General features: G+C 40.8%; 3 protein-coding genes across 8 annotated transcripts in view; 1 reads left to right on the forward strand and 2 right to left on the reverse strand.

Moving 5' to 3' along the window:
- tmem63c (transmembrane protein 63C) overlaps positions 1 to 843 on the reverse strand; it is a 31,135-nt gene extending 30,292 nt beyond the window's left edge. For 2 of the 4 annotated variants that reach the window (XM_040137717.1, XM_040137716.1), the window contains exon 1: positions 626 to 726. In XM_040137717.1, the coding sequence (XP_039993651.1) occupies positions 626 to 666 (41 nt within the window). In that variant the 5' untranslated portion in view covers positions 667 to 726. The other 2 variants (XM_040137718.1, XM_040137719.1) reach the window with 2 other exon arrangements.
- zdhhc22 (zinc finger DHHC-type palmitoyltransferase 22) lies at positions 505 to 4,434 on the forward strand. 3 transcript variants are annotated; one of them, XM_040137720.1, is made up of 3 exons: positions 505 to 537; positions 2,684 to 3,241; positions 3,336 to 4,434. In XM_040137720.1, exons 1-3 carry the CDS (start codon positions 525 to 527, stop codon positions 3,611 to 3,613), a joined length of 849 nt encoding a protein of 282 aa, XP_039993654.1. In that variant the 5' UTR covers positions 505 to 524; the 3' UTR covers positions 3,614 to 4,434. The 3 variants fall into 3 exon arrangements, with proteins under 3 accessions (XP_039993654.1, XP_039993656.1, XP_039993655.1); XM_040137722.1 differs by lacking the exon at positions 505 to 537 and adding an exon at positions 1,905 to 2,010; XM_040137721.1 differs by lacking the exon at positions 505 to 537 and adding an exon at positions 1,905 to 2,006.
- Positions 4,435 to 4,675: 241 nt separating this feature from the next.
- On the reverse strand, positions 4,676 to 12,031 carry cipca (CLOCK-interacting pacemaker a). Its single transcript, XM_040136367.1, has 4 exons — positions 11,813 to 12,031; positions 8,986 to 9,102; positions 8,330 to 8,499; positions 4,676 to 7,216 (listed from the first exon to the last, which is right to left on the reverse strand). Exons 1-4 carry the CDS (start codon positions 11,835 to 11,837, stop codon positions 6,419 to 6,421), a joined length of 1,110 nt encoding a protein of 369 aa, XP_039992301.1. The 5' UTR covers positions 11,838 to 12,031; the 3' UTR covers positions 4,676 to 6,418.
- Between the last annotated feature and the right edge of the window lie 511 nt (positions 12,032 to 12,542).

Here is a 12,542-nt window from a genome sequence, read left to right on the forward strand (position 1 = left end):
TGCAAATTCATCTAGTGAGTAAACAGCTATGAGCTCAGTTTCCCCCCAGAGGTATCTTCTGAAACAGCCTAAAACGCCTGCCTTGCACAGCATTATTTCTCTGATAAAACCTACAGTGGAATTAACATGGATTCAACAGGTCACACTACTTGCTCACTTGACCAAGAAAGGCTTTGTGTCTACACACAGTAAATCCAACAGACGGAACAAAAGCAGACTACAGCCGAGTGAAGGCAGCATGGTCGCAGCGTGAATGGAAGCCTCAAAGATTCCTTATCTGACTAATGGGAGCCCCGGATTGCAGTTTTCGGCGTTCACTGAAAGCTTACCGCCCATCCGACTCCACGAGGAACAATAGGTGTTGTTGTGGGGAGAAGGGCTGTACCCGTGTTGGGTGTAAAGGTCTGACACGTTGCCAGAAAACATCCCCCTCATCCTCGCCAACCAATAACAGCACTGAGCCGTGATGCAGGCAGCTTTGGAAAGCAGAGACGTGACAAAAATCGGAGAATCGGACTTTTATAATGGAAAGAAAAGGTGGTTTTCTCTCCAATCAGGCAATTTTTGGCCACTCTTTGCCCCCCCGCCCCATCAATGCCGCACTCACAACAGTCTGCGCACCCACCTTCCTCCAGCTTCGTAACTTGATGAAAACGGTTGCGCCATGAATAGCGCCAATAAACCGCCCCGGTCCGCGTCTAAATCAATGAACGGATACTTGAGCTCTAAAATTCACGTCGCTCACCTTAGAGAGCTTCCTGGTCGCTGGCGTCTGCTGATGATGGAGAGGATGCTGTTTCTCTCTCTCTCTTTTTTTTTTTTTCTTCCTCCAACACCAAGAAACAAGAGAAACTCCCACCCACTCAGGGACCGTCTGACAATTAAACACCTGCCCGGAAGGCTGCTAAGGGAGCGTCAACTAATGTTACCTAGCGAGTGTTGACGCCGTCTCGGATTTTAGGGGTATGCGAATTCATTAGGTCAGACAGCTATTAGAGCTGTGATCAGCTATCCAGGTTAAAGTTGCTTACTTATTTGTACTGTATATTTTTAAAGAGAAGATATTTTTAAACACACGGGAGGCAAAGTGTGAATCTGGTCCGCCTGCGGAGGAATATAACAGCAAAAGATAATAAATCCATATCACTAATATGAGAGCACTCAGAGTATCTCACATGAGAGGGACAATGACTGGGGATGCATTGCCACCTACAGGAATATTGCGTTTCTTGCAAACTTCTAAAGCATTTTATTTAGCCCAGACAGACTTAACAAATCTGCTATTATTTTCCCTTTTTTATTTGTCTTTTTATTACATTTACTCAAGTACTTACAAATGAGGTTCTTGTACTTCCAATGGGTGTTTCCATTTCACACCACCTGATGCTTTTATTCCACTGAAGCTCGGAGACAGATGTTTTACTTTTTTCTCCACTACATTTATTTGGCATCTGCAGTTACTTTACAAAGTCAAATTGAGATTTTACAGACAAAACATATTATGAGTTTATAAAATGGGATTAATGCATACTTTAAATTAAATGGCGTTTTTAATCAATAGAAGAAGGAGAAGAGCTCCCCACATTCAAGGAGTGGATAGAGGTGAAAGCGTATTTAAAAAAAAAGAAATTGCTTAAGCCAGATGTTGTGACAAACAAATATCAATTCTATTAAAACAAAAGTCATACAATATATATAATAATACTTATCCTACGTCGGTTTGGTTCTGTTACTATTATTAGTCTATATGGAGGTGGTCTGCCTGAAAAGGTGAGATGTTCACATATCTAAAATGTAGGTAAACTCGAAAAGAAAAAACTGGAGGAAAGCAGTCGCATCCAGACCAACAGGCGGCGGTAGATAAAGGAGCAGACACCCCTTTTAATGAGAAAAAAAAAAAAAGACGTCAGTGTGGCTCAACAACACCTTGTTCTCCGCGTCTGAATGAACGTCCCGAGGCTCCGTGGTGCTGAAAGGACAGCTCCTCCGCCCGCTGACGCCCGCAGGTAGGTAGGCAGCCCGGGCACCGCGGGGGCGCTTGTATGAGGCGATTGTTTGAATTGCGTCGTCATGGAAATGAAAATGATGGGCGCCTTCGGTGAAGGGGAACAGAAGCGGAGGGGAAGCGGCCCGTGATCGTAGAAAGCTCTGTCATCTAGGGCATGGATTGGCCTGCAGTGGAGCTTCCCCCCGGGTTTTCATGCGGAAGCCCCCCATCTCAGGGCGTGCGGAGCCCGGTAGAGGTTCGATCCGCGCTGTCCGTCAGCGCTGTGGGTTAGGAGATGACTTGTGAAAAGGCTGAGATATTCTTGGTATTCTCGGTGCAGTGGCCCCTGAGAATCCCTAGACCCACATTTGCTCAGAAATGAGTTTCTCTCGGTGCAGACTTACATTCTCTGTGTTAGAGGAAGAGTCAGATCACACAATATTTATAACCTGCCATGGCTAATAGGAGGTGTACTACTTTCAGTCAGATGCTTTATAATAGTCCTGAAGCGGTTCATAAGATTAGAAGTTACTCTCTCTAATCTTCTTTCTTTCTATCTGAACTGTTAAAGTAATCTGTAAGAGCCAAAATGTAGAAAAGAAATGGAAAGATATACTGGCCTCTGGCAGTTGTCAAAGTTACTGTCAAATAGTCAACGAGAACATCATGCTTACTGTGTCTTCTTCACTCACCCAGATATGTTCACCAGGATGTTGAAACTGAGACTTCTCAACGCTGTAGCACCTGCGTACTTCTTCACAGCTACAGCAGTCACCTTCATTTTGCACTTCTGCTTCTTCATTCCGACAATATTCCCAAACCCAGATACATCACTGAGGGGGTCCACAACTCTTCACACAGTTGTTTTCCTTTTCTTGATGTTCAACGCGCTGGGGAATTACATAATGACAATCAGATATCCTGCTGAAAGTGCCAACCAGACTGTGATCCCGGTGTGTTCGCCACACTGCTCGGACAAAGTGGATGCTCACTACCTCCTGAACGGTCGTCACTTCTGCAAACTGTGTAAGAAAGTTATTCTCAAGAGGGATCACCACTGCTTTTTCACTGGGAACTGCATCGGCAACAAAAACATGCGCTACTTCATCATGTTCTGCATCTACACGTCGTGCACATGTCTGTACTCTTTGGTTCTTGGTGTGGCCTTTCTAACAGTGGAGTACTCCATCTCCTTCGAGAACCCGCTGACCTTCCTCACTCTTCTCCCCCTCTCCACTGGCTACTTCTTCATGGGTAAGTTGCTGTATATTTCCAGTTACAGCTGATCATTTAAGACACGTGACTTGCTGAGGAATGACCGTTTTCCTTCTCGATTTTCTCCGCACAGGAACAATCTCCGGCCTGCAGCTGTTCGTGGTGCTGATGCTTTATGTGTGGCTGGGCATCGGCCTGGTCTGTGCAGGCTTCTGCTGCCAGCAGGTCCTGCTGGTGGCACGCGGACAGACCTGGTGTCAGATGCAGAGAGGGCAGCTCGTGGAGAACCGCAGCCCCTGGAGAACCAACCTAAAGGACGTTTTTGGTACCCGCTGGATCCTCGGCCTCATCCTGCCAGTGCAGACCGTGGAGACGTGCTCTGACGACACAGATGCACATAAACAAGACTGAGTGATAGCCACGTCACATATCAGTAGCTCCTAATAGGTCACACAAGCAGTGCAGGTTGTACAAAATGCTTTCTTGGGATCCATGTGGTGATTTATTTTAGATACTAAATGGATGCTTTATGACTTTTAAAGTAGTCCATGATATATATAGTCAGCTATTAGCATACATTCCTTTAAGGACAGGAGCCATATAAGCAATGTAAACTTTTGATTAAGTGCATAGTGTAAGTGTATCCTTTAAGTAGCTTTTTACAAGGCAATATTAAGGCAAATAAATTGGTTGTTTTTGACATACAACAATTTTTCATGCACTACTACATGCTTACATCAAAATATAAATATGGCTTTGCATAAGTGCATGAATTCACAGCTTTGCAAATTTGTATTATGCTATTGATTTGAACGACACATGGCAGTGCTCTCAGAGTATTGCCCTTCCACACTTCCTTGTAGGATGCTACAATGTGACATTCAGGAACCTTAATCATTCAAATAATTCACTTTGACGTTAAGGGCTAGCAGACAAGAGAAAACTACAGTGTGTATAGCGTAAACTGCCAGGCTTGACAGCACTGTGCTGACAATAAAGTGTTGCAGGTTGTTGAGCCTGATGTTATCTACTCAGAAGAATGGGACTCAGACAGTTTGATGACGGTACAGTAATGTGCTCCTTTGTAAGAATAGTTGGGGGAAGATGATTACCATATTATTATCCAGGGTATTATTCACAATGTGCCATAAAATCATGTCTTACATGCTTACTGATGACCCCAAAGATGAGGTATTCAATTAACTGCTAATGATAGGGCCATCTGTATAACAATAGTAGGGACTTTACACTGTTGTGCTACAGCTACTGACATTTTCAACAACATGTCAGAGATGTTTTGGATTTCGATAAGTATACTTTTTAGAGCTATTTTGTCTATTCCTGTTATACGAATAAAAGTATTCAAATCACAACAAGCAGCCATTCTTTGTTTTTCGATATGACACATACTGAGCCAGAAAAGTGCAATAAATGACTGAGAGGAAATGGTCTTCAAACAAAGTTTTATGACAGTTCATTATTAGTCAAAGTGACTTTTACTAAAGAAAAGATACAGAAAGCACATTTCACAATAACAGGGGAAAAAAACAATCTATGAAAAGTCATTTGAAATAATTTTTTTAACCCTCCTTTTGCCCTCTTAAAACCAAGACTGATTTGATTAATTCTCAGTCTTACAACAACTCAGGATTAGAAAATATTGCAACAGCAGTGTTTTGTTGCTAAAATAAATAATACAACACTAGACTAGACTAGACTTAACGTTTAAAAATCAAGCTTCATTTGTATTTATGGTTATCTTTCCACTGCAACTCTGAATGTATTATCTCACCAGAGCTATGGTTTGTTTTACCCTTTCAAAGAAGAATGTTAATTCTTTGGAGAACTTTAAGTGCATTCAACTTTCTTCCACATGAAGCTCACAAAGAACTACAGAAATCTAAGCAGCTAAAGTTTTGATATGAAGTACAAACCTAAACATAGTCAAAAGGCACAGGCATCCAGTTACACATTTATATTCACATTATTTTATCAAGACAGAATGCTAACTTAGAGAAACAAGTCGTAGCATCTGTCTAAAAATGTTTTCAGTAATCTTGTAACTAAAGTGCAAGAGTTTGTTATAGGAAACTAAATGAAAATATTTTGCGTCATTTCTCTTTCTTAAAGTTTCAATTAATACCACATCACATTAAGCTTAAAACTGCATGAGGAATGAACATGGCAGCAACATACGCAAAGTCAAGACAATTATATGGCTACTACACTGCACTTGCTACTATTTGAGTTTTCGCAACTCCCTACGTTCCTATGTCTTTAAAGGTATCTTGAAAAAAAGAGCTTACTTCACCAGTGACCTGATGAATTCGTTATAATGTGCTCGGTTTGTTTACATTATTCACACAGCTTTACTCTTGGTCAAAAAAAAAAAAATATTAAAAATAAATAATACTGACACCAACCAACAAATTTATATAAAAAAAACCCCAAAAAACAACAATGTTATGGTTTAGCCAGCCGTCTGAGCTCTAACTGGGAGCAATCCAGCTGTTATACACACTTCCTGATGGAGGAGGCATCTCCTCTTTCAGTTTCATTTACTATACAACGTAAAAACAAAGTAAATAGAAAAAGACTAAATTATTCAAGATGCATCTCATTTAAGAGAAAATTGAAATGCAGGACACATGTATCCATACTGGGGTTTCTATTTGATCTAAAAAGTAAAGACTATGCTTATGTTTCTCCACAGAAATCACATTCAAGGCATGTATAAGGAATTAACCCCATGTGTCCTCACATGTGCTGTAAGGCATGTGTTTATGCAACTAGGAGTTCGTCATATAGAAGGCATAGCCCTATTGCAAGTGATACTTGCTAATTTGAAACAGCAGAGGCAAGAAAATTTGTTATAGGCAAGGGTTTGAAATGTAAGCATGCTTTCTACCTCCCACTTGGCAATAGTGGATGTGCTGCAGCCTCATGCTTGGAGCTTAGACCAGCAGTTCTGAATGTTTTTTCTGCATTATCTGCAAATTTAAGATGATCAATTTGTACTAACAACTTCCTGACAAAAGCAAGATAACATATGGTTTGGTTCAGTTATTGTTTGTTTAGTTATAATGCTAGATGCTTTGTTGACTATTTCACAAAAAGAAAGCTTTTCTTGTAAAGATTTGAAATATATTTTTTCACATTCAGTAAATCACCTTCTGTCCCCCACATTGAGAACTGCTGGTCACTTGCACCAATACATTATGCCAGGACTCTTTGAGCTTTAGACGCCCACTGTTCCTTGTCCATGTCCTGCAGAGAGCGCTGGAGTTTAGTCCAAAGCTGTGGGTCTCTGCTACTCAGAGCCTCCAGCAGCAGAGCTGTTTGCTCTTGAAGCTGCTGAAGCTGGCCTTGGGTGCGCTTATTTTCCTTGATCAGCTGCTTTGTGCGCATGGTGATCCCCAGCAAGCCAGACTTGTTGAGAATATTGTAGGTGTTGCTGAAACGTTTCAGTTTGTTGCTTTCCATTGAGAGGGTGTCCTGGTATTTGTCAGCATGGATCTTGTCGCTGTCCACCTCTGTCCTGAATTCATCTGTGCAGGGGGACAGAGAGCTGGTTTCTGCCAGCGGGTAGAGAGACTTTTCAATGAGCTGCTCCTGACTATCGGCCGCCTGTGCCTGGTTGTTTGCTGCTTCAGAGCTGGAGATGGGTTTGACTGGAGTTTGCAGTGCTGACTGTGAGCTAGGGGCGCTGTAAAGCCTATGGCTGTGGTGGTGCCTCCTCTGTCGCTGGTCATATCCTGATGTTGAACGCACCTTCACCCTGGAGGATCCCACCCTCTTATTGGGCACGTCCACGGGGTGAGGGGCGATTCTGGGGTATGACTTGAGGATGGGCATGTAGCTTTTTGATTGCTGGATATTTTCCGAGTAAGTCTTTGGAGAGCTGCCGCCGCCATTTGATGCCATTGGTTGGACAAGAACCACTTGTGAGTGAGGCATCACTTCTAAGGGTGATGGAAAGCCCCATTGTTTTTCTGCTGGAGCCATCGGAGATGGCTAGACAAGAAAAATATCTTTAAAATATCACGCTGTAATACAATTCAATACCAGTACTTTTTAAACACAAGGATAATATACAGACGGAAAAGACATTCTACAAAGTGCATTGTAAGTATTAAACATTAAAAATAACAATCAAACTACAATGAACATGACTTGACTTTACATAAGCACTCTCTTAGCTGATGGTAATTTAACCTTGAACTGTAATCAGAATTATGACCAAATGAGAGAAGGGACTGAACCAGAAAAATAGATTTAGAAATGTAGGAATGTGGGCTGGTAACACAGCTGCCATAGAGAGAAAAAAAGCCCCTTAAGTTCCCAGAACAATAACAGTAAAACACAGTGACAAAGTCATTTGAGATAAGACTGAAAATTTAGGGTTACTAGGTAATTTAATAGCCAGTATAAAACACCTATTCGGTGTGTTTCCATCCCCCTGTTTTTATGCACATTTTCAATTTGCAAATAATTAACCTGAGTGGAAACGTCCGAAATTTAAAAAAAAAATCTTGAAATATTTGTAAAAAGATTTGAGGCTTGATGTACCAATAAAAGCCAAATGCAATGAGGTGTGGTGGAAACAAACTTAAATGACTTTAACGTTCATCGAAGCTTCAGCTCCACTGAAGAGAGTGAAAATGGCAGCAGACGAAAACATCAGATATGTTTGGAGCAATAACGAGACCATTACGTTCCTTAAATTAATACATAAACAAACATAAATGCCATATTTCCATCATGTCGTTTACATTGTTATTCACTGTTTGAGGTTTGATTGGCACCCTTTTAATTGCATCATCTCGTTGAGACCTCTTCTTCTGCAGTGGTTTCGGAGAATTAGAGCCACTGGCTCTTTATCTTGATGAACCAACTCTTAATATTCACAGAACAGCAGTGGATGGAAATGTGCATTAACTCGGATTTTCTTTCGCTGAATTTCACAAAATTCTGTCAAAATCTGTGCTACATTTGGATGGAAACCCACCTACTGACAGTCAGGGTGAAGAGCAAAAGAAGCCCAATGTTAACATGTCTGTAAAATCTTCAAAGAGAAATGAAATAACCAGTGCTACGCAGAGGCAAACATACATTGCTGTATTTTACCTGATTAAGGACAAAGTTGTTCATGATGATCATTGGAGACAGTCCAGCATATGAGCCTCCCATCACAGCCACCTGCGGACCAGTCGGGTCCTGGCCGAATATGGAGCCAGTCTTTCCTGCATCTTCAGTATCAGTCAGATCGACTGTACTGAGGTACTCAGAGCTGGCATCTGAGGAGGGGAAGACAAGCATATGGGTCTCATCATGTTTAAAGGCTACAGATTGATATTTGTATTGTCTGCAGTAACTGAAACAGGACATTGTACTTTGAAAACAGTGGCAGATGTAGATAAGCGCCTCTAGAGCATCTTGAAAAGGATACCATCAATCTGATGAGGAGGATTAAACCAAATCCAGGTCAGCCCTCATAGCAGAAATAAAGGTCATCAGAAAAACTGGCCCAATAGAGGATAGCCTACATAGAAAATCTGACCTAGATCCCAATATATGATAACAGTTGACCGTGTTTATGTCTTGATTGTCATTTTTTTCTAATTAGGGAAATTCTAATTATATACACTTAAACCACTTCACAACATGTGCCACACTGACAATTCCACCACGTGAGCCTCTACAAATATAGAAAGATTAAACATCTATAACAAAACATGAAACTTAAATGTTTATCTCTGCGAGGCAACATAACTGAATCAAACCTGAGAAGCCTGAATCTCTCTCCAGGTCAGGCTTGGATGTTCTGAGGTGTGTTGCCCTGGTGAAGGCCGGTGTCCTGTGTCTGTCGGGTCTACTAAAACTGCTCATGCTGGTCTCTTCTGGAAAAATGGAGAGTTAAGGGGGTGAAAGTTAACTGACAAGATCAAACAATTTAGCCTGGTTTTGGTAAGAGCGAAGCCTAGCAAAGCCCGAATGGAGTTAAGTTGGCTTTTACTTTGAGTTTAGGGTATGTAATGGCAAAGACTATAGGTTTGTTAGCACCCACTACAAACTCCAATTGAGACTAAAAAAGTAAAGTGACAGAGTCAATGTGTAACTATAATCCTGCATGTTTATTATTTACACTGTATTTTTAATTTGTCCATTCCTTCTGTCATTTTGGTGTCTTGAAGTCAGGGAATAGTTCACCTCATTTAGTTGTGGAGGACATTTCACTGACTGATTTACTATTTAATCTGTGATTATATAAAGTATCTACAAGTAAATTACTACTAATGAGTCAGTAGGTCAGGGCCATCTCCCTGATAAGTCTCCTTTACACCAAGTGACAATAAAATCAGAAATAGCAGTTTGATGTAAAGCAAGGCAATACAATAACCCTGCTGTTAATACATACTGTTAGGTGCATATGTATTTGGAGAGTGGCACAGTTTTCAGAATCTTGCCTCTGTACACCACCACAATGGATTGGAAATTAAGCTCTCAAGATGTGCTTGAAGTATAGACTTTAACTCAAGGGATTTAACAAAAATATCACATTAACCGTTTAGGAAATAGCGCCATTTTTATACACAGTCTCTAATTTTCAGAGGCTCAAAAGTAATTGGACAAACCTACGTAATTATAAGGATTATGTTTAATACATGGATGAAAATCCTTTGCAGTCAATGACTATCGGAAGTCTGGAACCATTGGACATCAACAAATGCTGAGTTTCCTCCCTTGTGATGCTTTGCCAGGCCTTTACTGCAGCTGCATTCAGTGGCTGCTTGTACATGGGTCTTTCTACCCTCAGTTTTGTCTTCAGGAAGTGAAAAGCATGCTCAGTTGGATTGAGGTCTGGTGACTGACTTGGCCACTGAAGAAAATCCCATTTCTTTGCCTTGAGAAGCTCTTGGGTTGCTTTTACAGTATGTTTTAGGACATTATCCATCTGTACTGTGAAGCACCATTCTATCAGTTTTGCAGCATTTGGCTGAATGTGGGCAGAGTTTAGCCCTGTACAGTTCAGAATTAATCTTGATACTTCTAACAGCAGTCACATCATCAATAAACACCAGCGGATGGACAGACAATAAACACCGGTACACCAGTTCCATTGGCAGTGTGTATGGCTGCCAATCAGCCGCACATGTCCATGCCATAACACTGCCTCCACCATGTTTGACAGATGATGTGGTATGCTTTCTAACTGAAGTGTTTTTCTTCACCAAGGAAAGAATTTTGTGATCATCCCCTTTTAGAGTGTTCTTTGGTCTTCCAGGCCTTTTGGTATTGCTGAGTTCGCCAGTTCATCCATCTTTTTAAGAACGTACCAAATTGTTGATTTTGCCAGTCCGAAAGTTTCTTCTATCTGTCTGATAGGTTCGTTTTTTGTTTTTTTTCCGCCTAATGATGACCTGCCTCATTTGCATTGACATCTCTTTGGACCGCATATTGAGAGTTCCCATAAATAGCTACCAAAATGTAAATTCAACTCTTGGAATAAACTCCAGACCTTCTATCTGCTTCATTTGTCATGAAATGATGAGGGAACAGGCCAAACCTGACCATGAAACTGATTGTCAGTCAATTTTCCAATTACTTTTCAGCATCTGAAAATGAGGAAGTATGTATAAAAATGGCTGCAATTTCTATATGGTTAATGTCATGTTAAAACCCTTAAACAATCACGTCTTTATGGATTCATTTCAAATCCATTTTGGTAGTGTAGAAAGGCAAAATTTTGAAAACTGTGTCACTGTCCAAATACTTATGTACCTAACTGTACTTCCTTAAATATCGAAACTGCTGGTTCAATCGTTTGTGTATTGAAAAAACTGTACAGTGTGTCTGAAGCCTGCAATTAGTGCTGATATTGTATTAAATATTTTATTTTAAAAAAGTTTTATTTTTTCCACTTCATTTACGAAGAAAAGCTTAGGCAGACAATAAATAATTGACAATGTTTGAACAGGACATGAAACAGGTCAAGTACTTAACGTAAAATTAAATTACAATATTACTTAATTGTTACCTAATTGTTTCCATATATTGATCTGGGCTTGGCGTTTAAAGGCCTGTCTCTCCCAAACAGCCACGCAGTCTGATTACAGAGCTAATGTAAGAGATGCATTTTTTCTTTTCCTGGCGTTGAATGTATGTAAAGTATGATATATGACGGAGAAAAGACTTCAAAGCAAACAACAAATATCATTAGCTGGGAGTGTGAACTCTCCAGTGTTTATAACATTGCAATGCAGTTAGCGGTTGTTGTCGCTTACACACAACTTTGTCAACACTAACGTTAGCTAGCTGTTAACAACTCGCTGGCATCTGATATACACCGGTTAACTTTAACTTGTTAAGACATGTTAAAGTTACAAGTAACAAAGTTTCAGTGCATGAAATGCAACATTAATAACATTAACGCTAGCTGTTGTTTGTATCCATGACAAGTCTGTGTGCCATGTTTACTGCCCTGCCCCTGCGCTGTTAGCTCAGTTAGCTAGGTCAACGTTAGCTACCCTAGCTTAAGCTTGGCAACCACCTCATCACTGCAATATCGATAACATTTTTGGCCGATAGTATTATTTTTTCCATCCTTACCAATTCGTTGTTTGATTGGAAACATATATCCGTTTATACTGGCATCCGAGGTTATAGTTTTTCGTTATCGTTATACTCGTCTCTTGTCTAGCTATCGTTAGCTACGCCTTTAGTAATACTATACCTATTAAATCCCTCAACACCGTCTCACAGGCAACTGCAGTTGGCACACATATCGGGTGTTGTGTCTAAGTCTGTTTCCCCGGCGATAAGTGTCACATTAGCCTGAACCTAACCTTATCTTAACCCTAACCACCGAGACGCTACGGGAAACACAATTCTAACAGGAGGGAAACACTATGGGAACAGACTTCGACACAAGACCGGATAAACTGGCACGGAAGTTTGTTTGTTTTTTGCAATTAATGGAGGGCTTTAAATTTTTTATCTGCAACAAAGTAAGTAATAATGCAATGCATTATTCTGTTTCGGAAATATAATGTGGACACCTACTAAATCACTTTATCCTCTCGTGTGGCTCATTGTCGCGTGTGTTAAGGTAACATTTCCCTAGGTAGGGTCTATAAATCACAAGCAGTGTGTCTCTTTGTTCCATGGAAGGAGTAAACTGCATATGTTCTTTATGGGACCTTTAAGACAACGCCGAGGGCTGAAATTCCCCCCTTTAACGTGACTGGACACAGAGGTTGCTAGGGAAACGTTAGATCCAGATGTATTTTCTTCCAGGATGATGAGGTATCAGGGGCGCTTGTTTTTGCGGCGTGTGCGG

The sequence above is a fragment of the Xiphias gladius genome, chromosome 10 (genome assembly GCF_016859285.1).
Source record: "Xiphias gladius isolate SHS-SW01 ecotype Sanya breed wild chromosome 10, ASM1685928v1, whole genome shotgun sequence".
Classification (NCBI taxonomy): domain Eukaryota; kingdom Metazoa; phylum Chordata; class Actinopteri; order Istiophoriformes; family Xiphiidae; genus Xiphias; species Xiphias gladius.